The sequence below is a fragment of the Mixophyes fleayi genome, chromosome 2 (genome assembly GCF_038048845.1).
Source record: "Mixophyes fleayi isolate aMixFle1 chromosome 2, aMixFle1.hap1, whole genome shotgun sequence".
Taxonomy (NCBI): Eukaryota; Metazoa; Chordata; class Amphibia; order Anura; family Limnodynastidae; genus Mixophyes; species Mixophyes fleayi.
The window spans coordinates 9,481,262-9,508,121 of NC_134403.1; the positions used below are offsets into that span (position 1 = coordinate 9,481,262).

Genomic DNA, 26,860 nt, shown 5'->3' on the forward strand with positions numbered 1-26,860 from the left:
TTATTTGGTTTTGATCTGCATTGTGTTCTGCTGCTGTGGATATAACTTATTTGTATTAAATTTCATAAATTTGCAAAAGTATTGAATTCTGCCACATTTGGGGATATGCTATAACTAAAATTGCAGCTTCACACAAAGTCCGAGATGAATTAATAATCTGTATGAGTAGTCTCACCACCCCCAATCCCCACCAGATCATTTAAATATTCAATTCTGCACAATAAAAACTTTGATTAGTGGATATTTAGGTGCATGATTGTCCAGTAGCAGAGAAGAAAGACTATGGGCCGCTATTTTTCTGTTCTAAATGTATATTCTTTTGATCCAACTGTAGTTCCACAAATTTAGGCACATGGTCTGCAGCTAGAGCTTTGGAATACTTGTTGGGCACTTCCGCTGTGTATCCTGTTCTTAAGTGACCCTTTCTGTCACATATTTAATGACTTAAAGCCTCGGCTGAGTATAATACATTTTTTATAACCATATTCATAATTTGATGATTCCAATCTTCAGGAAACACCATTGGTATATGCAGAAGAAGATAAGTGGATTCCATGGACTACAATGAAACATGTTCAATTCCACAATTTATCCAACCTTCTTTATATTGGTTGGGATTCCTGGTCTAGAGAACGAACACAAGTTGATCTCTCCCTTCTTCTTTATATTTTATATACTCGCCATGTTGGGAAATATCACACTACTGGCTGTCTTCTCAGCATCACCCGGACTCCACAAGCCCATGTTTATATTCCTTTCGATACTGGCATCCAACGACATCCTACTTAGCACAAGCATAGCCCCTAAAATGTTGTGTATTTTTTGGTTCAATGACAGACTCATTAGCTTTGATGCATGTCTTCTCCAGATGTTCTTCATCCACTCCTTTACAAGCATTGAATCTGGGTTATTACTGGCAATGGCATTTGACCGTTACATTGCCATATATCAGCCACTCAGGTATGGTTCTACAATAACCAATAATCTGATAGGTAAATTGGTCATCATGCTGCTGGTCAGAGCTGCTGGTTTGGTTGGTACAATTCTCATTTTGATCAAGAGACTCCCAGCATTCAAGACCAACATCATAGAGCATTCTTACTGCGAGCACATGGCGGTTGTGAAACTTGCCGCAGCTGACATTAGAATAAATAGTGCTTATGGGTTATTTGCGGCCTTTACTGTTGCCGGTGTTGACTTACTATTTATTCTAATATCTTATGGCATGATATTCCGTGCAGTCTTCAATCTTCCATCTAACGACTCTCAGCAGAGAGCATTAAACACATGTACACCTCATATTTGTGTTTTTTTAAGTTTTTACGTCCTGGCCTTTTTTTCTTTCCTATCTCACCGGTATGGTAAGAGGATTCCTCCTTATATCCACATTATACTCTCTGATATGTATCTACTGGTTCCCCCCATGCTAAATCCACTTGTGTATGGTATGAAGACAAAGCAGATCCGGGAACAATTTTGGAACGTCTTATGTAAATATCGAGGAACTTCTGAACAATAATGGCTAGGAAGTAAAATAATGTAAAATTTAAGTTGAAGGTCTGCATTACTTACCCTACAGCTGAAAAAATGAGCTTGAAATTAGAGGGAAGAAGACAGCCAAATACAACAGCTCATGTGACTGTCACTACAAAAAAACAATTACATTTTGTGGAGCGAGATTATGGTGTTGTGTGGGTTAGAGGCTACATTCTGTGTAGAAGGGCAGATAGTCATTTCTGTTCTGCAAGGTGATTGGATTGTTGCACCAGCTGGCGGTCATTGAGTCTCTTTCGGTAGTTTTAGTTGGATGCATTTTGAATCTGCCAGTTGCACGTTGGAGTAGTAGATTTCTAAGCACACTTAGTGCAATGTAAAAATAAGCTTAAAAACACATGAGTGTGCCAGATGTAATAACAGTCCAGGGGGTATATTTACTAAACTGCGGGTTTGGAAAAATGGAGATTTTGCTTATAGCAACCAATTCGATTCTAATTAGCATTTTGTAGAATGTACTAAATAAATGATAGCTAGAATCTGATTGGTTGCTATAGACAACATCTCCAGTTTTTCAAACCCACAGTTTAGTAAATATATCCCCCAGGTGTCAACTCACTTTTATGATAATTTAATATATAAATAGGGCTAAACTGATTATTTTAAGAGAGAAACTGAAATGTTTCATTTAATGAAAAGCATGGTCTTAAAGAAGTAGGAGGTTGGAGTTTTCATAAGACCTTTGCACAGATTTGTATCCCTCTCTGCACACATAGCTGTACTTCTGGAGTAGAGAGTAGGTGATCACCTTGATGTGCTTATGTCAGATAATAGAGGGGAATTGGGGCAAACCAAGGCATTTTGTACTTCACATCAAGTGTCTTTCATACATGAGGCCCAATGGAGAAAGTACTGGAATCTTCCCTCAGTTAGAAATAGATGGCTGGCAGACATGGCTGATCACTAGATGACCACAGGTAGAGTTGGTTGTATTTGCGCCCCGAATGTACGCAGGAAAAGACACATAAAAAATTCTATGTATGTAACATATGGTCTGTTAGATGCATCTCTAGATGGTTACAGCTGCGGTGGTAATCGGATTACTGATTACCACTATACCGACAAGTGTGATTCCTACATAAAAACCCTGATGGCAGAAAAGACGACTGAAATAAAAGCAGACTTACCTGAAAGACGACGAGGGAGATGTCCGACGGCCCAGCAGGCTGACAGGCACCGATTGCGACTGGAGACCTGTCCGGCAGCCAGTGTCCGGACCCAACAGGCTAATTGCTTCAACACTTAGCCTACGGGGTCCGGACATTATAGCTTGAAATTAAAATTGAAGCAAGTCGCGCCCACGTCACACTGCAGTGCCAGACAGGTTTCCAGTCGCAATCGCCGCCTGTCAGCCTGCGCTGCCATCGGACATCTCCCTCGTCGTCTTTCAGGTAAGTCTGCTTTTATTTCAGTCGTCTTCTTCTGCCATCTGGGTTATTATGTAGGAATCACACTTGTCGGAATACTCAGAATCATCCAGCTGTACCCCATCCATCCAGCTGTACATCACTAGCATCTGTGCCAGGTGTACAGAAGGAGTACATCAGATATACCAACACCCACTTCTACATACCGGTGTGTCTAAAATACAGGACAGGTGATTTTGAATGTAAAATGGAGCATTTTCCGCATTTCTCAATAATGACAGCTCAAATTTAAAAGTATTTGTTACATTATATTTTTAAAAACGGAGTAATTCTATATTAACAGTCACATGTCTTGTGTACTGCGACCGCTCCAATAACAATAAATAAGAACATTTGCTTCCCTCTGCATATTAACACCTTATTGTCTCTGACACAAACATTAAACTTTATTTTAACAATAAAATAAATAATATGAAACTAAAAGAACAAGCCAAAATAAAAAATTGAGTCCAGGGCTTAATTAATGTGCACAAAATGGCTATATACGACCATAGCTTGTCCCAGAGTAAAGCGGACAAAGGATGTCTTCCAGTTATGTCAGGAAAAGCTTTGGCTCGATCGAGTTAGACTTGTGAGCAGCATCTGAGAAGGAGAAAATAATATCTTTTAAGTGTGATAATATACAAATATTATTTCTTACATTTTAAATATGCCATAAATACTGAGTTCATTCATTGCAGCTTAACATTGTGTGTAGATATTTTTCAGCTTTTCCATTTTCAAATGCTGTATATTAAGAATATTTAAATGATATGGTTTTGGATTCTATTTTCTTAATGTATATGCCTCTGTACAAAAGCACCATCTATATATTGGTCTACTCTATGTAGTCTCTTCTCAGGGAATAATACACTGAAGCCTCTATGAATTACACTACTTTGCTACATTTGGGGGTAAATGTACGAATGTCCGATTTCTGCAAGTTGCCGGAAATCGGCGACTTTGCAGGTAAAATTGTAAGCGGCAATGGTTTGTAAAGGCAAGTTTTCCTTTACAAGCCATCGCCCTTTAAATTTTCACTGCAAAGTCGCCGATTTCCGGCAACTTGCAGAAATCGGACATTCATACATTTACCCCTTGGTCTACTATTGATTACTCTGTTTTTGCTAATAAGTATTTGTAATGTCATAGTTTTGGAAAGTGCTTCAATAAACAGTTTCTAGTTGTTTTATTTTTTTATATGCAAATACAGCACCTTCGTTCATCTATAGAAATATATAAAAGGCTAACGCTGCTCCTCACCTTTATAAATACAGACACAAAACACACAAGCAAATTTTGTAAAAAATATATTTATATATATATATATATATATACACACACACACACACACACACACACGATTAACAGAATTGCATTATTACGGTTATAGACCATCAAGCCATAACCAGTTTAACCCTTTTCTACTTGCTGGTAAGCTGAATTAACAATATTTAGTTGATGCTTACGTGAAAACTGGAGCCGATCGGCTTAATTATATACATCAAAATCAAAAGCAATTGAGAACGGAAAAATATACCGGCCTTATGAATCACTTGCATAGTGAAGCAGCAGCACAAGGTTTGCTCCAAGGAAAAGCTGTCATTCCAAGGAAGCCCAAGAAATAACGCACTATGTGACTAAGATGCAATGACCATTGTTCAGTACGGAAAGCCCGATTATTTTATCACAATGACATGAAATCCGAAATGTCCCAAAATAATGGATAACTTGGTATATATTTACCTGATCCTGTTTTTAGTCACGGTCAACTTTATGTGGTAATATCCAGAGTATTGCGATCTGCCAATATAAAGCTCAAAACTATTAGTGGCATGGAACAGGGGAAATTGGTAAAAGACTCTGAGAAGATTTACACAAAAAATGTGGTATATAAAGAAATGTTTGTGAAATAGGACTTGTGTTAAGTTCTTTTTTTCTTATTTGAGCTGGTACTCCATACCACATTCTGGCTCCTATTTTGAACTTAAAGACCCCACTTTGGTGCCGATCAGCAAATTTCTTAAACTGGGAGAGAGATTGGTTCAAAGATGCCTGCACCTTCCTCCAAACTGTTCTCAAACTTTGGGAGAGACGATCCACCTCTGGATCATCCTAAGGTCTTACCAGGGAAAATTAACAATACCTTGTATGATATCCATAGACCCAAACAACTGGGGAGACGTAAGACAAAGAATGTGCCACGTTATTGCTAGCGAACTCTGTCATGTAAATCAAAGCCAAAACACCTGATGTATTGTTCAAGGGTTTAATTGATTTGTTCTGGATGTCTGTTGGTTTGAGGGCCGTAGCCAGACAGGGATGACATGTTAATACCTAATGTAAAACAAGAAAACTCTCCAAAATTTAGACACAAGCTGAGAGCCTCCATCAGACACAGGAAAATCATGGAGTCTGACAATATTCTGGTATCTAGTAAGGGAGGTAGGCCTACTAGAAAGTCCATTGGCTGATGCGCCCAAGGTCTTATGGGCACAGGCAGAGGCATAAAATGTCCTGCTGGTCTGCTTCTACTAACATTATTCCTGGCAGAAATCGAGCACCATCACACTTCTTGGTTTTATATGCACTGTGGCCTGAAATATTGAGATCATGAACCTCATTTCAGACAACCTATCTAAGGTTCTCAAGTACAAATAATCAGTTGTCAGTTATCTATTCCATCAGAGCTTGTTCCTGGGCAATAAGCAAAAGACCAGACAGAGCTTCAGTTAAGAAACAATACAGAACCTCGGGAATGTTAGGTACTCTTTTTATATAATATATTGCAGGTTTTGTGATGAGTGTAAAACGTGAACAGATGGATTACTTCTTCCAGCCAGTTCCTACATTCCTCAAATGCCAATATAATGGCCAATAAATTCCTGTGGCCTACGCCCTAATTAATTTTGGAAGATGTAAATTCTGTGGAAACAAATGGACAAGGATGAAATTTTCCATCGATTCTGCCATCCTGAGACAACGCAGCCCCAACGTCTGAGACATCCATCTCAGCAACAAATGGTAGACATATCATGATGTTGCAAGATAGGTGCTGAGATAAAACAATCCTTAAGCAGATTAAGAGCTGCCAAAGCTTCTGAAGAGCACACATTTAGATCAGCTCCCTTTATGAACATGGCAGTGATGGGGGCCACAGTGGTGGAAAATCATCTAATAAATTGTCTGTAATACGTAGAGAAACCCAGAAATCTCTTGAGATTACCGGGCAATTTCCAATTGGTAATAGCTTGACCCTTAACTTGAACTATAAAGATCCCTCTGGGTGAAATAATATAGCCAAGGTTGCCATCTCATCCATATCAAACTCACATTTCATAGGTTTAAATGATAATTTAGCTATTCCAGTACCATATTAAGCTGATCATGGTGTTAGATAGAAGAAGGAAAGTTAAGGGTCTTATCCAAGTAAATTTCTAGGAATTTTCCCAAAATATTCTCTAACTAAGCATCACTAACCCCTCATAATGCCCTGTATAAGTGCTAAATCCTGTCTTCCATTCATTACATTCTTTGATCCTAATAAAACTATAGGTCCCTCTCTGGTCAATTTTAGAGAAAATTGTAGCTCTTTGAATTTAGTCAAAACATTCTAAGAATAATGGAAGAGGGTAAAAAGGTATTGTGGGCATCTTTAGTGCATGTGCCCATAAAATATCCTGCTGAACCATTATCAAAGAAACCAAGATTATCAACAAACACTCCCCCAAAAGTTAACTTGATAGGCACTAATAATGTGCTCTGTGAGTAAGGAAATATGTGTGCGTCTAGATGTGCTTCCTTGTACACATCTCTTCCCTGTCATTTCCTGACTTCTTGAGGCAGGAATGCATGTACTGCCCCTTTGCTCCAAAGTAAAGGCAGAGACCTAGGGATCTTCACCTTTCTTTAGGCCCAGGCTGCGTAGGTTCGAATGGAGAGGAATGTTATGAGGATATAGTGGAATAAAAATTACACTCAAGCCTCTTGTCTTTTAAGTGTTAATAATTTTGATTGCCAACTGCATTTAAGTCTCCAAAGTATCAGGAACTGGATTCTGTAACAGACAATCCTTAACCTGCTAAGATAGACGCAACCAAAATTCTTAAGTGCTGAGTTGTTCCAACCACATTTAGTGAACCGCTGCCTGAATCCAGCAATAGTCTTCCACAGCAATGCTCAATTGTTGCAATGAATGGAGGATATTTTCTGCTGAGATTATTCCATTGGGGTTGTCATATAATACCCATAACTTTCAAAAAAGGAGTCCTCCAAATGAAATGTACTGTGGTGGGGATTTAAACTAAATGTCCACGTTTGGGGATCACTCTGGACTTTCTAAAATATTTGAACGTTTTTCATTCACCAGTCATGGAGATGCTTCTAAGACACCAGAAGCAGCAATCAGGATAATTCACTCTGATCAGTAACCCTTACAGATAAATCCTGTACTAGCTGGGTCAGGACCTGTAACTGGTTTGCCAACTGTTGGGCAGGGCTAGTCTCCATGAAGGGGGAAGGACTGTTTTTATGTAATGCATGCCACATAGCACTGCATCTGTATCACCTATAACAGCCCATATTTCCCATAGAGTGCTATGCACTTAGAGGTGCACAGCTGCCCCCAGGTCTTCTGGAGTGGGGGCACCAGGAAATGTTGAGAGAAATGGGAGGGCACCAAAAAATGTGAAGAGAAATGGGGGGGCACCAAAAAATGCCAAGCGAGAGAGTGGACACCAGAAAATGTGGAGTGGGATAAGGGGCACCAGAAAATTTGGAGAGAGAGAGGGGGGGAAACAGATAATGGTGAGAGAGTGGGGGCACCAGAAAATGGGGGAGAGAGAGGGAGCACAAGAAAATGGGGAGAGAGAAAGGGAGCATCAGAAAATGGGAGAGAGAGGGGAACCAGAAAATTGGGAGAGAGAGAAGGGGCTGGAAAAAATGGGGAGAGAAGGGTCTGGAGAAAATGGGGTGGGGGGTTAAATTCAGAAATCCCCTCAAGTTTCATACTATTAATTAAAAGGAACTTAAGGTTTGAGAAACCACTTATTTATTAGTATAATTAATTTCAATCTGCAGAATACATTAACACATAAACAAAGGTAATCTACATGACATACATACAACATTAAGCTGTTTATTTCTTAAAATGTGGGCAAGAGTGCATGTGAGAGAAAAGCTGGTATGGAGGCTGCATGTGTGACAACAGCTGATGGGTATGGGTGGCATGTGGTGTGCAGCAGGGAACATGTCAGTGTGTAACAGGTGAGTGATTTTTTGGAGCCTCACCTCTAGATATCCTGTGTTTGCTCCTCAGCAGCATTGAATCCTTGACAGCATCCTGCGTCAGACATCAGTGCATCTGGACTGCAACCTTACCAGTCAGCCAGGAGGTAAAAGTTACTATTATCATTCTACAAATATCAAGTGTGCGAGGGGCCAGTAAGTGAGAATTGGGGCAGGAGGTGCGGTGGGCATAAGCTTTGCCTACGGTGCCTAGAAACCTTGCACCGGCCCTGCCATCAAGGCTCTGTTCTTGGACCTTTACTCTTCTCTCTCTACATTACCTCTCTTGGTGATCTCATATCCTCCTTCAACCTAAACTATCATCTCTATGATGACGATACTCAGAGCTACTTTTCCTCTGCTTACTTATCCCCTTGTATCCAACTGCCCTCAGCCATCTCCCCCTGGATGACCCAATGCCACCTTAAACTCAATGTCAAAATCTGAGCTCATTATCTCCAAATCCTCTAAAGCAACTGTCCCTCATATACACACACATCTCCCTTCCAGTCTAAAGCATCACCACTGCCTTGGTGTGACAGTCTCACGCACCATTCTGAAAAGTTTTAGCCCAAAGCAAAGAAGGTGGTGTCTATGATTACTGTCTGCACCATGCTATGCACTCAGGAAAGGCTTAACAATAACTATACCTGAGAATTATGCAGAAATCACTGAAAGACTTTTAAAATTGTTTCCTATTTAATTCATAGAGTCTGTAAAGTTAATGGTGAAGATCTAGGTCTGTTGGGATTTGGAGACTGATAGAAACCTGCTGGGAGAACAATCAGATTCCTCCTCGCTCAGTATTAATATCTCCCAGCAAGACTGGGGCTGCAGGTTGTCTGAACATTAAACAGGTGAGTCTCTCAGTCCTTCATCCAGGAGATGGGAGGAGATGGGGATGTTGTGTTACTACAGGTACTTCATCATCACCATAACTGTACTGTATTATTACATAGTGTATCATACTGTCCAATGCTGTGTGTTCTGTCATGTTTATCTCTTCATTTCCTATATCTCCATCTATATCAGTAAAATAAACACATATGTGGTAGGTAGATGTTGAGGCACTGGGTAGTGGGTATTCTAATTTATATTATGCAGAGTGTGCAGAGTGTAGATTCGGAATCATTCTGCACTCTGATGAATAACACATAGTGACAGGACACACAACACGTTACATGCTTTGCAAAACATTTCTGTTTCTTTATTCCATAAAAATAAGGTATGTCATTGTTTTGTACCGGCTGAGTTCCTGCACGATCAGAGCTGGATTAAAGCTTTGGGGGGGCCGGGGCACTTAAAACGGGGGGGTCCCTAAGATCTGAAATTAAGAACATAGTGTCATCATGCACAAGAGAGCATTACAAGTTGATGGTAAATATTAAAAAGACAATCTGACCAATTCTATCATAAAAGGAATATTTATTTAACATCTATCCAAAAATAATAGTGAAAAATAAAATGTTTTATATATTATATGTATCTATAAATACACACACATATATACAATACCACAAATTCATATGTATACATACAGATGTTACAACTGCACTCTGATGAATTACACATAGTGACTGGACACACAACACACAACACGTTACATGCTTTGCAAAACATTTCAGTACCTTTATTCCATAAAAGTAGCATCTGTCATCGCTTCATACCAACTGAGTTCCTGCACGATTCTTGTATTAAAGTTTCAAATGGAACTGAGCACTGATCATCAGATCAGCCATGAGAATTCTGGACACATACAGATATAACCATACATGGTGCGTGTGGGGGGGTTTATAGGTGTCAGGAAGCACCCCCTATACCATGCTTACTGTAACATATAAAGAAAAGATGCTGAACTGTACAAACTGTATTATGTAGCCCAGTGCACACACATTTACATGGACCTCTGTATACTATACATACTATGTTTGCAATATACACTCCAAGTAATATTTGTAGATCATGCAAACCCATAGAATATGAATATATTGGAAATAAACCTTAACATATCCCCTGTATAAATCTTGTTCTTGCCCCTGACATATAACACACATGTCCTGCCCCTGACATATAACACACATGTCCTGCCCCTGACATATAACACACACTTCTTGAATCCTGACATATAACACACACATCCTGCACAGTTTCTATACAATAGCTCATGTGGCCATACTAAACATCAGGAATTATTGATTACAAATCAATCTAATTTTTTGTTTTAAATATTAATGTTAAACATTGGCAACTGAAACACCTTGTGCTATATTTGTCGATCTATCTATGTTCCATCCTGCATTCTCCCTGCATGGTCCTTATTTGAAGCATCATGTGAGATGTTTTCAATGTCTGTTTATTGAAGGCAGATTAGATTGGGGAACGTTGCAGACAGTTTGTTTTCATTTTGTATGTTCAGTTGACCTTTAAATGGAAATAAGTCATATTAAATATTTCACCACTCACTGACCTAATCTGCTGCACATCTGATCTCCTGAGGGACACGTAGATGTGGTAATTGCAGAGCCGGATTTAGACCTCATGGGGCCCTAGGCAAGATACTGGTTTGGGGCTCCCTCCCTGAAAAAATCCATAGCACTATAGTTTTTTAACATAACATATACCTCTATTCAGGGGCTGGCTGGCAGACTTTAGCCCGGGGGGGGGGCAAGCATATAAAACTGGCCCATAAGTAGCGGCCCATTTTTAAAGGTTGGTCTCACCACCGGCCCTGGGCCCCAGGCATTTGCCTAGGTTGCCTAGTGGTAAATCCGGCCCTGGGTGATTGTGTCCCAAAAATCAATTTATAAAGTTTGAAAACTCCATGGGCTAGATTTACTAAACTGCGGGTTTGAAAAAGTGGAGATGTTGCCTATGGCAACCAATCAGATTCTAGCTGTCATTTTGTAGAATGCACTAAATAAATGACAGCTAGAATCTGATTGGTTGCTATAGGCAATATCTCCACTTTTTAAAACCCGCAGTTTAGTAAATCTAACCCCATGATTCTATTCTTGTTATCTGTGTATTTTTCCGATGCACATGTATCGGGCATGTACATATCACTATCCATGGGGCCAGATACCAGTTGCTAGTTGGCAGCAATATTTTATTTACTCCATTCCACTTGTCCTCATAAATGAAATGATGAGCTGGATTTATCATGAATTATCAGGTATTTATCATGTAGTTTAAACCAAGCCCTCAATAAAATGCATATGATAAAAAAATATATATATAAATGTACTATCAAATCACTCTATTAAATAATATATAAATGATTTAGATCAGGGGTGTCCAACCTTTTAGCTTCCCTGGGCCACATTGGAGACGACGAGTTGGTTTGGGCTGCACATAAGATACACTGACAATAACGATAGCTGATCATCCAAAAAACCATAGAAAACATATTTAACATATATATATGAGAAAAAAAGTTATATATATATATATATATATCACTTTTTTTTCAAATCCCCTATACTTACCTTTCAATCACCCTGTTCAAAAAATCCTCTCTAGTTATTATACTATAATCACTTTTTGTATTGTTTCGATGCAATATCAATAAAGTGCATTTAAGCCAGGCATTGTATATCAGGGTGCCCTGACCAGGCCTGCGGTACCTGACATATACATCACTGTGACCCCAAATTGTGACCTGTTTTGCTAATTACACCACTATGTTAGTTAAGGGACAACAACTTATAATGGGCCAAAGAAAATAATATATAATGCCCCATTAGTATTACAAGTAGAAGCATGTAGCAGGGAGATAAGGTCCATGATGCTCCAGGACCAGGTGACTTTTATTCACTGGTCAGAGTCCCTTGAAATAATAAAAAAAAATCCCCCTTAACTTACCTTTTAATCGGCTTGTTCTCCTGTCCTCTTCTCTTCTTTTCTCCAATTCTGTGCTGCTGATTGTTGTTCTCGCGCGGGGGACTCCTCTGTGCTGCGCTCCGCAATGGATGTTGGGCGTGATGACATCACGCCTGACATTCACTGCTAGCACCGCACGGAGGAGGAGACAAGAGAGGGAGCCGGAGTACCAGCTGACGTGACCGCGTGACCACAAGGTAAGTATTTTCTTTTCTTTTTTTGCAGGATTTTTTTTTTCCATTAACAGCGCTGCCCCCTTGCCACAACCAAAACTCCTTCTGGGCCACATTTACAGGCGTGTTGGACAACCATGGTTTAGATGGAGCAAATTTATCTCAGACAAACAAGACTGGGGGCTTGATTCATTAAGGATCTTAACTTGAGAAACTTCTTATTTCAGTCTCCTGGACAAAGCCATGTTACAATGCAAGGGGTGCAAATAAGTATTCTGTTTTGCACGTAAGTTAAATACTGACAGTTTTTTCATGTAGCACACAAATATCAACTTTACATTTCAGTGTACAAATAAGCTATCAATTATTTGTGTGCTACATGAAAAAACAGTCAGTATTTAACTTATGTGCAAAACAGAATACTAATTTGCACCCCTTGCATTGTAACATGGTTTTGTCCAGGAGACTGAAATAAGAAGTTTTTCAAGTTAAGATCCTTAATGAATGAGGCCCTAAGTGCATAGTGTGTAGCACATCGAGTCCGCTACGCCGCAGTTCATTCATATACACACTGTACTAATCCGGTGTGGCCAATGTGGCATGGCCAGGACCAGGATAGGGGTTAGACAGTGCATGCAGATGTCTAGACCTTGGTGGGTCCTAGGAGGCCTACCTGCTGCCAGCTATTTATATGCATTTATACGTTTTACATTTAATAAAATCACCCTTAGGCCGAGTTCCCAGGAGAGGTGGTGGTGGGGGGAATCTCCAAAATTGGGATCTCATGAAATTAGGATCTCAATACAAAAGCTGTGTGAGAGCAAAGATGAATGCAACACCTTACCCCTACTTTCAGAATGATATAGACCGATCAGAGGGGAGGACTAACCAATATCATGGCAAAGGCCCCATGGGGACTAAATTTGGCTCTGGACAGGACAGGTGCATTTTCTCCATCACATTCATGGAGCCGGATTATCTCATACAACGTCTTTATTCAGGACACAATCAGAAGGTGAGAAGAGGTTTAGTCTAGAGAAGAACATCCATTACATTAGGCAATTTGTGACACCTACCTAATCTTTAATTGATGCATCTCATAGGAATGGAACTTCCCTAATTTATTCTGCAGGGACAGCTCTACTAATTAGCGGGATTCTGCTGTATAGAACTTGTCAAAATGAGTCAGCGATTTATGAATTACCTGTCTTACTAGAGGAGTATCTGCGGATATGCTGGGAGCAGGGAAAATACTGTTATTAACATTTCATGGTAAGTATTGCCTTCCGTCACCTCCGAGGATATGTTATAACTAGAACTGCAGCTCCACCCAAAGTCAGAGATGATTTAATAAACTGTATGAGTAGTCTCAATGCCCCCCAATCCCCAACCGGATTATTTAAATATTCCAGTCTGCAAAATAAAAACTTTGGTTAGTGGATATTAAGCTGCATCATCGTCCTGTAGGAAAGAGGAAAGTCCATGGCCACAATTGTCCTATTCTAAATGTATATTCTCTTCATCCATGTGTAGTTCCACAGAATCTGGCACATAGTCTGCAATTAGAGCTTTGGTATACATGTGGGACACTTGCACTGCATATCCTGTTATTAAGTGACCCTTTCTGTCATGTAGTCACATATTTAATTACTTAAAGCCACCACTGAGTATAGTCCATTTTTTTACAAGCATATTGATAATTTGATGATTCCCATCTCCAGGAAACACCAGTGGTATATGCAGAAGAAGATAAGTGGATTCCAATGAAACATGTTAAATTCTACAATTTATCCCAACTTCTTTATATTGGTTGGGATTCCTGGTCTAGAGAACAAACAAAAGTTGATCTCTCCCTTCTTCTTTATTTTTTACATATTCACCTTGTTTGGAAATATAACACTACTGGTTGTCTTCTCAGCATCATCTGGACTCCACAAGCCCATGTTTATATTACTTTCGATACTGGCCTCCAACGACATCCTACTTGGCACAAGCACAGCCCCTAAAATGTTGTGTATATTTTGGTTCAATGACAGACGCATTAGCTTTGATGCATGTCTTCTCCAGATGTTCTTCATCCACTCCTTTACAAGCATTGAATCTGGGTTATTACTGGCCATGGCATTTGACCGTTACATTGCCATATATCAGCCACTCAGGTATGGTTCTACAATGACCAATAATCTGATAGGTAAATTGGTCATCATGCTGCTGGTCAGAGCTGCTGGTTTGGTTGGTCCAATTCTCATTTTGTTCAAGAGACTCCCAGCATTCAAGACCAACATCATAGAGCATTCTTACTGCGAGCACATGGCAGTTTTGAAACTTGCTGCAGCTGACATTAGAATAAATAGCGCTTATGGGTTATTTGTGGCCTTTTCTATTCTCGGTCTTGATTTACTATTTATTCTAATATCTTATGGCATGATATTCCGTGCAGTCTTCAGTCTTCCATTTAAGGAATCACGTCTCAGAGCATTAAACACATGTACACCACATATTTGTGTTTTTTTAAGTTTTTATGTCCTGGCCTTTTTTTCTTTCCTATCTCACCGGTATGGTAAGAGGATTCCACCCTATATCCACATTATTCTCTCTGACTTGTACCTCCTGGTTCCACCAATGCTAAATCCACTTGTGTATGGTATGAAGACAAATCAGATTCGGGAACAATTTTGCAAAGTCTTATGCAAATATCAAGGAACCTCATTGCCTTAAGTGGTAGAAAAAAAAATAATGTAAAATGTAAACTGAGGTCCTGCTTCATTTACTCTACAGCCAAAAAACTGAGGTTGAATTTACAGGGGAGAGACAGTTCATGTGAATGATCGCTGCAAAACACAATTACATTTTGTGGAGCAAAATTATAGTATTGAAATATGGGGGGTGGGGGTTAGAGGCTGCATGGTCATTGGTACATGGACATTTTTATTCCAGAAGATGTTTGGATTGTTGCACCAGCTGGAGGTCATTGAGTCTCTTCCTGTAGTTTTAGTAGGATGCATTTTGAACCTTCCAGGTGCATGTTATTTGAGTAGTAGATTTTTAGATGTACTTGGTGCAATGTAAAAATAAGCTTCAAACACATGTATGCACCACTTGTAATAGAAACAGCCCAGGTGTCAACTCACTCTTATGAAAATTTAAGATATAGATAGGGCTAAACTGATGATTTTAAGAGAAAAACTGAAATGTTTTACTTAATGAAAAGATTGGTCTTAAAGAAGTAGCAGGTTTTAGTTTTCATGAGGCTTTTGCACAGATTTGTACCCGTCTCACAGAGCTGTACTTCTGGAGTAGAGAGTAGGCAATTACCTTGATGTACTTATGGCAGATCATAGAGGTGAATTAGGGTAAACCAAGGCATTGTGTACTCCGCATTAAGGGGCATATTCAATTCGCGGGATCGCGCCGGAATGGCCGCGAACCTAATCCGCGGTACCGCAATAACGTGGATTTTCGTTCGCAGCCCGTAGGGCTGCGTACGAAAATCCGCGTTATTGCGATAACGTATAACCGGCAGTAGTGTGCATTTTCCACGGTAACGCGCGTTACCGCGGATCGGATCGGAATTGAATATGCCCCTAAGTGTCTTTCATACATGAGGCCCAATGGAGAAAGTACTGGAATCTTCTCTCAGTTTGAAAAAGATGGCTGGCAGACATGGCTGATAGCTATAAGACCTCAGGTAGAGTTGGTTGTATTTGCGCCCCGAATGTACGCATAAAAATCCTATTTATGTGACATATGTTGAGTCAAATGCATCTCAAGGTTCGTCCAGCTGTACATCACTAGCATCTGTGCCAGGTGTCCTGAAGGAGTACATCAGGTATACCAACACCCACCTCTACATACAGGTGTGTCTAAAATAAAGGACAGCTGATATGGAGTGCAAAATGGAGCAAATTCAAAAAGTATTTGTTACATTATATGTTAAAGAAATATAATATTCGTGCAATGAAACAAACATATTTTACAAACATTTAAACTGTCACACCCCAGACTCTCAGGTCCTGTCACTCCGCTGTCTTTCCAAGATGTTCCTGAGGCCTTCAGGCTTTGCTGGTTTCAGACCTCTCTGCAAGATGCTGCCCAGTCTGTCTTCACTCCAGAAATCCCTACAAAATCAGTGTATGGGAGCTGCCATCTTGGATTCGGTCACATGATTCCTCCCAGCCAATCATGGGATAGTAGCCCCCACTTTAGGTTTCCCTTTAAAACGAGTTGCTGGGAGTTGCCATCTTGGATATGGTCACCTGACCCAACTCAGCAACTCAGAGTGCTGCTTCTGCCCAGCTAACCGTAGTCTCCAATAAGGAATCATCAACTACTATAAAAGGACTTCCTGGAGCCTTTACCAGTGCAACGTTGTTATTTCAAACGCCAACCTGGTTCCCAGCAATCTGCAATCCTTTCTGCTGTTCCAGTTCAGATAGTGCAGTCTGCATTCCGGTTCCAGCACTCTGGTTCCAGCATTACTATTTCCATTTTGGTTCCAGCATTCCAGCTCCATTCCGGTTCCATTCTGTTTCCAACGTTACCAGTTCCATTCTGGCTCCAGCATTCCGGTTCCACTCCGGTTCCCTCATTCAGAATTCCAGTTCGGTTCCGGTTCCATCATCCAGCATTCCGGAACCAGCATTCCGGTTTTGTCATCCAGCATTCCAGTTCTATTCTGGGTTCAGCTATTCGGTTCCTGTCTGGTCTTCTCTGCTAGCTTTTCACCACCTGTTCCTGTCCTTTCACCTACATGCAAAGGAACATAATTAGGCCCCCCAGCTTTGTGTACGTAGTCACCAGCCTAACTCCAGAGACACCACCCAGTCTGGGTACGGACAGACGTCACAAAAGACCTCAGGCGTGACAAAAACTTTATTTTGACAATAAAATAAATAATATTAAATCCAATTGAACAACTAAAAAATTAAAAATTTTAGTTCAGTACTTTATTAATTTACACAAAACTGCAATATACGATCATAGTTTGTCCCAGGGCAAAGTGAACGACACCCATCTGACAATGGATGCCTGTCCGGGAAAGTTTTGGCTGGAACGAGTCGTCTTTTTGTGCAGCATCCGGCAAGGAGGAAATAAGATGTGATAATGTACAAATATTATTTTTTAAATTTTAAACATGCCATAAATACAGAATTCATCCATTGCAGTTTAAAACTGTGTGTATATATTTTCAGTTTTTCCATTTTCATATACTGTATATTAACAATATATGAATTATATGGTTTTAGATTCTTTATTCTTTTTTTAACAAATAAAAAAGATTCTTTATTCTTAAATGCATATGTTTCTGTACAAAAGTACCAATTATACAGTGATGGCCAAAAGTTTTGAGAATGACACAAGTATTATTTTTCGCAAAGTCTGCTGCATTTACTCCAGAATGTCATGAAGAGAGATCAGATGAATTGCAATTAATTTCAAAGTCTCTCTTTGCCATGACAATGATCTTTATCCCAAAAACAACATTTCCACTGCATTTCAGCCCTGCCACAAAAGGACCAGCTGACATCAGGTCAGTGATTCTCTCAGTGACACAGGTGAGAGTCTTGACAAGGACAAGGCTGAAGACCACTCTGTCATGCTGATTGAGTTAGAATAACAGACTGGAAGCTTTAAAAGGAGGGTGGAGCTTGAAATCATTGTTCTTCGTCTGTGGCTATCTGCAAGGAAACACGTGCAGTTACCATTGCTTTGCACAAATAGAGCTTCACAGGGAAAGAAATTGCTGCTAGTAAGATTGCACCTAAATTAACCATTTATCGGATCATCAAGAACTTCAAGGAGAAAGGTTCAATAGTTGTGAGGAAGGCTTCAGGGAGCCCAACGTTCAGCAAGCGCCAGGGTCATCTCCTAAAGTTGATCCAGCTGTGGGATTGGGGCACCATCAGTGCAAATCTTGCTCAGGAATGGCAGCAGGCAAGTGTGAGGTCATCTGCACGCACAGTGAGATGAAGAGTTTTGGAGAATGACTTGGTTTTAAGAAGGGCAGCAAAGAAGCCACTTCTCTCCAGGAAAAACATCAGGGACAGACTGATATTCTGCAAAAGGTACAGGGATTGGACTGCTTTAAAGCTTCCAGACTGTTTTTCTAAAACTCAATCAGCATGCCAGAGTGATCTTCAGCCTTGTCCTTGTCGACACTCTAACCTTTGTTAACAAGAGAATCACTGACCTGATGTCAGCTGGTTCTTGTGTGTCAGGGGTGAAATGCAGTGGAAATGTTATTTTGAAATAAAGTTTATTGTCATGGAAAAGAGGAACTTTGAAATTAATTGTAATTCATCTGACCACTCTTCATCACATTCTGCAGTAAATATAAATTGCCATCATAAAAACTGAGGCAGCAGACTTAATAATACTTGTGTCATTCTCAAAACTTTTGGCCATGACTGAATAGTCTGTTCCCAGAGAATAATACACTGAAGCCTTTATGGAGTACACTACTTTGCCACATTTGGTCTACTAACAATTACTCTGTTTTTTCTAATAAGTATGATTAATGTCATAGTTTGGAAAGTGCTTCAATAAACAGTTTGTAGACTACATTTTTAATATGGAAATACAGAACCTGGGTTTATTATTTATACAAGGTTATATAGTTTAACAATCATGTTGGTTTAAATAAAAATAACAAGATATACTCTGAAGTTACACTTAAACAGTGACTGATTGTGGGCTCTCTAGACTTGTAGATACCCAGCATATTGATGGAGTCAGTATGTTGGACATTGAAAACCTTCTATCAGCAGAAATTCACCAAACCAGTAAGGGCCATGTTCATTTTAAATATATAAAGGTACTATCTGTGGTACCTAGCATTGCCTGGGTTTAAATCTTCAAGATATTAAGTTAGCAATGAGTTGGATTATTATTATTATTATTATTATTATTATTATTATTATTATTAATTTTTATTTATAGGGCGCCACTAGGTGTCCGTAGCGCCGTACAGGGACAAACAATATTACAATACAGGGTGAGACAGCACAGTAGAGTAAACAATAAGCACAGTAACTCAGTGAGATCAAAGCACAGCTAGAGGGGCAGGGGAGGGGAGAGTGGAAGGTCCTGCATACGGCTGAGCCCAAGAGGGAGGGCCCGGATGACAAGGAAACCCCCAGAGGGGAGAGGAAGGAGCGAGAGGGGACGGGGGGAAGAGGGTCCTCGAGGAGGAGGGCTAGGTAGCTGGAGAGCCGAGTTAAGAGTGGTGAAGATAGGAGGAGAGATGACCCTGCTCAAAGGAGCGTACAATCAAAGGGGTGGGGTAGACAGACAGAGAGACACAGGGGAGAGAGGGAAAGATAAGGATAAGGGAAGGGGAATGAGGGGGAAGAGGTAGAAGAAAAGGTAGGAAATTAAGTGGGAGACTAGAAGGCTTTAAGAAAAAGGTGGGTTTTTAGAGCCCGTTTGAAACTGGACAGATTAGGGGAAGTTCTGATAGAGGGAGGGAGCTTGTTCCAGTGGAGGGGGGCAGTGCGGGCGAAGTCTTGGATACGCGCATGGGAGGAGGTGATGAGGGGGGAAGAGAGGCGACGGTCATTGGCAGATCGGAGAGGGTGGGATGGAGCATGAATAGAGAGGAGGGTGGAGATGTAGGGTGCAGTGGAGTTGGCGAGGGCCTTGTATGTAAGAGTGAGGAGCTTGAAGAGGATTCGGTAGGGGAAGGGGAGCCAGTGAAGGGATTGGTAGAGGGGGAGACAGACGAGGAGCGGCAAGAGAGGAAGATTAGCCTAGCGGCTGCGTTAAGTACAGATCGAAGGGGAGCGAGATGAGAGTGGGGGAGGCCAGTGAGGAGGAGGTTGCAGTAGTCCAAGCGGGAGATGATCAGAGAGTGAATAAGACATTTGGTGGCATCTTGGGAGAGGAAGGGCCGGATGCGAGCGATGTTACGCAGCTGTAAGCGGCAGGATTTAGCAAGAGAGAGAATGTGGGGGCCAAAGGAGAGAGAGGAGTCGAGGATGACATCGAGGCAGTGAAGTTAGGGGACAGGGGAGATAGAGGTGTTGTCGACAGTGATGGAGAGGTCAGAAGGGGATGAGGTACGAGAGGGAGGAAAAACTATGAGTTCAGTTTTGGCGAGGTTAAGTTTGAGGAATCGAGAGGACATCCAGGAGGAGATGGCAGAGAGGCAGGCGGACACCCTAGAGAGGAGGGAGTGAGAGAGATCAGGAGAGGAGAGGTAAAGTTGAGTGTCGTCAGCGTAGAGGTGGTAGTTGAGGCCGTAGGAGCTGATGAGTTCACCCAGGGAAGAGGTGTAGAGAGAGAAGAGTAAGGGTCCCAGGACAGAGCCCTGGGGGACCCCGACTGGAAGGGTGGACGGGGGGAGAGAGATCCAGAGGTGGTGACGGAGAAGGATCGGTCAGCAAGGTAAGAGGTGAACCAGGACAAGACTGGGCCGGAGAGGCCAAAGGACTGGAGGGTGTGGAGGAGGAGGGGGTGGTCGACGGTGTCAAAGGCTGCAGAGAGATCAAGGAGGATGAGAAGGGAGAAGTGGCCCCTGGCTTTAGCAGAGAGGAGATCGTTGGTGACTTTAGCTAGGGCCGTTTCAGTGCAGTGAAGGGGGCGGAAGCCAGACTGGAGAGGATCAAGGAGGGAGTGTTCGGAAAGGTAGGAGGAGAGACGGCTGCAGAAGAGCCTCTTGAGAATTTTGGAGGCAAAGGGGAGAAGTGATATGGGGCGATAGTTAGAGGGAGAAGTAGGGTCAAGATTAGGTTTCTTAAGGATGGGGGATACGAGAGCATGTTTGAAGGAGAAGGGGAAGATGCCGGTGGAGAGGGAAAGATTAAAGAGGTGAGCGAGGTGGGAGCAGGTGGTGGGGGAAAGGGAGCGAAGAAGGTGGGAGGGGATGGGATCCAGGGGACAGGTAGATGGGGGGGAGGATGAAATGAGAGAATGGACTTCCTCGCCCGTGGTGGGGCAGAAGGAGTGGAAGGGAAGGTGGCTAGGGGGGAGAGTACGGAAAGTGGGGGGTGGATGAGAGAGTGGAGGAGGAGATATCAAGTCGGATGGCCTCAATTTTAGAGGAGAAAAAGGAGGCGAAGTCGGAGGCAGTCAGAGTGGAGGGGGTGAGAGGAGGGGGTGGGGCCAGGAGAGTGCTGAAGGTGGCGAAGAGGCGGCGGGTGTTAGAGGATTGGGAAGAGATGAGGGATTTAAAGAAAGATTGTTTAGCGAGTGAGAGGGCAGAGCTGTAGGACGAAAGGATGAATTTAAAGTGGAGGAAGTCAGCCAGGGAGCGGGATTTTCTCCAGTGGCGTTCAGCGGTACGGGAGCATTTTTGGAGGAAGCGGGTAAATTTGGAGTGCCAGGGTTGGGGTTTGGAACAGCGAGGGTGGACGGAGTGGGCAGGGGCGATAGCATCCAGAGCAGAGGTGAGGGTGAGATTGTAGAGGGAGACCACCTGGTTGGGGCAGGCCAGGGAAGAAAGGGGAGAAAGAAGGGTATCGAGAGAGGAGGACAGAGAGGCCGGATTGAGGGCGTCGAGGTTGCGTATGGACAGAGTAGGTTTGGGAAGGGGGAGGGGAGCAGGGGAAGAGGAGAGAGAGAAGGAGAGAAGATGGTGATCGGATAGAGGAAAGGGAGAGATGGAGAAGTCAGAGAGACTACAGAGGTAGGAGAAGACAAGATCTAGGGAGTGACCAAGGCAGTGGGTAGAGGAGGAGGTCCATTGGGTGAGACCAAGGGAGGATGTAACTGTCAAAATTTTAGAAATAATTAGCAGCTTAGCAGCTCTTCCAACACACCCACGCGGTGACTGGCCAGTGTCGTTTTTGTATTTATATTAAATGTCATCGAAATCCAACCAGTGGAAGGCCCAGAACAGACTCCTCTGATCAAAATTCTGTCCAGCGTATAGCAACGAGAGGTCCGGCCGGGACCTCAACCCTCTAGTATGTCTTCTGGGATCCAATGTTATCAGTTTTTGAAGTTTTTGTCCAAATCTATACAGTAGCAGGCTCAGAACAGGCTCCCCAGGTCAAAGTTCTGCCTGGCATACAACAACGGAAGGTCTGACCGGAACCATAACCCACTTAAAACCTGGCAAAGATCCAACTGTACCACCTCGCATTGGTTTCTTCCTAATTGGTGCAGGGGTATCCAAATGCATAACCAGACAGACAAACAAACCCTATCCATCCAGTGGAAGGCCCAGAGCGGGCTCCCTGGGTCAAAGTTCTGACCAACATACACCAAAGTAAGGTCCAACCAGGACCTTGACTGCCTAGTATGTCTTTTGGGTTCCAATGTTACCAGTCTGTGAAGTTTTCATTCATGTCTATCCAGTGGAAGGTATAGGCACCCCAGGTCAATATTCTGACCAGCGCACACCAACGGGAGGTCCAACCAGGACCTTATCCCCCCTAAAACCTGGCCAAAATCCAGCTGGTCCACCTCAGGTTGGTTACATCCAATTGGTGCAGGGGTGTCCTAATGCGCAAAAGAAAAGACAAACAAATCAAATCCAGCCAGTGGAAGGTCAAGAACAGGCTCCTTGGTTTAGAGATCTGGACAGCATACACCAACGGGAAGTCCAACTGGCACCTCAACCCCCTAATATGTCTTCTGGGATCCAATATTACCAGTCTGTGAAGTTTTTGTCTAAATCCATCCAGTTGAAGGCTCAGAACAGACTCCCAGAGTGAAAGATTTGACAGCATACACCAACGGGAGGCCTGAACGGTACCCTACCCACCCAAAACCTCGCCAGGATGCAACAGGACCACCTTGCATTTGTTTCATCCCAATCGCTGCAGTGGTGTAAAAGATATTCGCCAACAAACAAACAAACAAGAAAACTTCTTCTTTTATATATATATATATATATATATATATATAGAGAGAGAGAGAGAGAGAGAGAGAGAGAGAGATAATCACTCCCACCTCTTTCGCTTGTGAATCCGAAAATTAGGGATATAACATGTTATGAACTACAGCTAATGTATACACTCAGTGAACACTTTATAAGGTAAACCTGTACAACTGCTTGTTAAAACTCTAATCAGCCAATCGTGTGGAAATTTAATGCCTAAAAGTATGCAGACATGGTCAAGAGGTTCAGTTGATATTTAAACCAAACACCAGAATTGGGAAGAACTGAGATCTATAGTGAATTATGAGTAAACCAAAAAACATCCAGTGAGCTGCAGTTCTGTGGGAGAAAACACCTTTCTAATGAGAGAGGTCAGAAGAGAATGGTCAGTTTCATGCTGACAGGTAAGTGACAGTGACTCAAATAACCATGTATTACAACAGTAGTATGCAGACAAGCATCTCTGGACATGAAGCATGTCAAACTTTGTAGTGAATGGGCCCCAGCAGCAGAAAACCCCACTGGGTCCCATTCATGTTAGCCAAGAAGAGGAAACTGAAGCTACAGTGGGCACAGACTCAACAAAAGTGGACAGATGTAAATTGGAAAAACGTTGCCTAGTCAGATGGTGGGGTCAGACTTTGAAATAAACAGCATGAATCTATAGATCCATCATGCCTTGTGTCAATAGTGCACAGTGATGGTGGTGCTAAATGGGAAATCTTTTCTTGGCACTCATTATGCACCTTAATCAGCCAATTGACCAGTGTTTAAATGCCACAGCCTGTATGTGCAGCAGACAAATAAGCAGCAACCGTGTGATGTTCTCATGACCCCATGGACCAGAATCTCTAGGGAATGTTTCCAGCACCTTGTTGACTCCATGCCACGAAGAATTCAGGCTGTTTTGGGGGCAATGGGGAATCCTACCCAGTACTAGAAAGATGTACCTAATAAAGTGTCCACTGAATATTTATACGTAAATCTGCAATTTGTGTTTTTATTTAAAGCATCACTGTTACATGTATAAAGTATAACCTTAACTGTTAAGTAGAAATTAAAAACTAGGTATGATTAATATAAATATATGTAAGCATACAGTCTATGTATTATACACATTTATTAGATATTTAAAAGACCAAAGAATATTTATCAAGGGATTTATTATTTTAACTCATTAACACACCTGGCCCTTGTTATTGAGGAAGGTTCTGACAGATGAAGTTATTTAAAACTTATTTTTCAAATGTGACATTTGAAAATGATGGTATTCAGTTGCTCCAGGTCTTGTGTGCAATAGCATAGGTTTATTTGCAGTGCTGGTGCACACAAACAGTAGTGACTAAAGACAAGGAAAATATCAAATAAACAAGCAATGAACCAGTAATATAAAAGGCAAGAATAGTCAGAAGGAATCCAAAGTTCAGACCAGGGACCTAACAGAATTGTTGGGGTCACGAACCGTGGTCAGGTTGAGTGGCAGACAAAGAATAGTCAGTGTTAGGCTGTCTGGTCAGATAACTAAACTGCAGAACTGATAGGCGGAGGTCCTCACCTATAGCAGCCGCCTTTCCCGTAGAGCTAGATGCGCTCACAGGTACTCGGATGCCCCCAGAACTTAACTCCAATGTAGTGTAGGTTTGTTATACTAAACCGCAGCTGCAGGCCAGGAGACAGAGTAGATGGCAGCAGATGGTCAGACGAAAGCCGAGGTCAGGGGTCACTAGCAAGCAGGATGGTCTGACAACACGCCAAAGGTCAGGGTCACGAGCAACAAAGCGGGGTCCAAGGTAAGGACAAACGGGTCATGGTCACAGGCAAGCAGGCAAGGTCCAAGGTACAGGCAAGGGTCATACACAGTAATCAATCCGAAAGGTATATCACCAAGATAGCACAGGAGCAGGTTAGCTGACAGGGAAAACTGGACGCTATAACCGGCAGGGAGGCTAAGCCCTCGATGCCTTATATACTGATACTGGCCAATCAGGGCTTAGCCCTGTAATGAGTATCAGGCCTCGTATAATTAATGATGCCCCTAATTAATTAGCCAACAGGCACAGTATTAGTGCATGCGCCCGGCTGCAGCACTTGCCGGGGCGCACCGCTCAGTACACCGCCGTCCGCCGTTGCCTTGGCAATGGTCGGGCCCGAGTAACAGGCAATGACGTCCCGTCTTGGAGACGGCCGGGACGCTCGTAATGGGAGGAAGAGAGTCGCGGCGGTGCCCGTGGCCGCCGCGGCTCCTGACAGTCAGAACAAAGATGTTTTAACAACAAGCAGACTACACACTGATACAGAGCACGACCAAACTCTGTCTTTTACTTTGAACTTAAAGGTTCCCTGTTGGAGCTGATCAGCAAATTTCTTAAACTGAGAGAGAGATTGGTTCAAAGAAGCTGCACCTTCCTCCAAACTGTTCTCAAACTTCGGGAGAGATGACCCACCTCTGGAACATCCTAAGGTCTTACCAGGGAATATTAACAATACTTTTAATTATATCCATAGACCCAAACAGCTGTGGAGACCTAAGACAAAGAGTATGCCACATAATTGCTAGCAAATTATGCGAGCAAAAGTTGCCATCCAGCCTATGAACTGGAGGCACAGAAGCACTTCATGTGCTTGTAGATGCCTTTTGGTGACCACGTTTGACTGGAGCTGGAGGAGTTTGGTAGGATGGAATGTGGCCAAGTGGTGCGTGTCCAGATCCCACTCACCTATTTAACATATGTAACAACTGATGAATGCCAGAGAATACACATCATCACCTATTGGTCCATTCAAGGCAAGCGTCATTGCCTCCATTTGACTGCTATTGTCTCTTCCTTCTTCTAGATGTCGGAGAAGATTCACCACAAAGACCTGCTCCTATTTCCAGTATAGCATTGAGACGGTATAAAGCTCACCCTACCCCAAGGTGGAAGGAGACATGCTGACAGTGCTGCATTAAACCCAAACATGTCCTTACAAAGAGGAGGTGTCAGTCCAGTGCCCTCTGTGGCTATTCAATACCATATCTGGATGTATCTGCACAAATTTACAAGTCCTCAGATGGCTCCCTGATCTGCCCATTGCACTGAGCCATTGCAGAAGTGGCTGGTGACTATTTCATAATGTCATAGTTCAAAATAACTTTGAAACGTAGCTGGAGGTCTGGCCTACATCTTACTGCACGCTCAGGGACTGTGTCTGCAAGAGCTATGCTAAAATATGATTATTACATAAAAAAAACCACAATTTTGTGGATTGTTAGTGACCTTGAAAGACTTTTAAAATTATTTCTCATTTAGTTATGAAGTCTGGAAAGTTCATTATTATGTTTGTTGAAGATCTAGGACTGTTGGGAATTAGAGACTGATAGAAACCTGCTGGGAGAACAATCAGATTCCTCCTCGCTCAGTATTAATATCTCCCAGCAAGACTGGGGCTGCAGGTTGTCTCAACATTACACAGGTGAGTCTCTCAGTCCTTCATCCAGGAGATGGGAGGAGATGGGGATGTTGTGTTACTACAGGTATTTCATAATCATAACTGTACTGTATTATTACATAGTGTATCATACTGTCCAATGGTGTATGTTCTGTCATGTTTATCTCTTCCTTTCCTATATCTCCATCTATATCAGTAAGATAACATGTATGTAAATGGGAGATGCTGAGGAGCTGGGTTGTGGGTATTGGAAACTGCTTTATGCAGAGTGTGCAGAATTTGGGCTGGGATCAGTCTGCACTCTGATA

At 42.1% G+C, this 26,860-nt stretch overlaps 2 protein-coding genes across 2 annotated transcripts; both read left to right on the plus strand.

The window, feature by feature from the left end:
• Positions 1-571: 571 nt before the first annotated feature.
• Positions 572-1,519, plus strand: LOC142139752 (olfactory receptor 52A1-like). The gene has a single exon (XM_075197621.1). It carries the CDS (start codon positions 572-574, stop codon positions 1,517-1,519), a length of 948 nt encoding a protein of 315 aa, XP_075053722.1.
• Positions 1,520-14,068: 12,549 nt separating this feature from the next.
• LOC142139753 (olfactory receptor 52A5-like) lies at positions 14,069-15,016 on the plus strand. Its single transcript, XM_075197622.1, has one exon. The coding sequence runs from the start codon at positions 14,069-14,071 to the stop codon at positions 15,014-15,016; it is 948 nt and encodes a 315-aa protein (XP_075053723.1).
• The last annotated feature ends 11,844 nt before the right edge of the window (positions 15,017-26,860 follow it).

Excerpts from the sequence above, each read along its gene's own strand:
- LOC142139752 (XM_075197621.1), top strand. The coding sequence starts at position 572 with ATGTTCAATTCCACAATTTATCCAACCTTCTTTATATTGGTTGGGATT.
- LOC142139753 (XM_075197622.1), top strand. The coding sequence starts at position 14,069 with ATGTTAAATTCTACAATTTATCCCAACTTCTTTATATTGGTTGGGATT.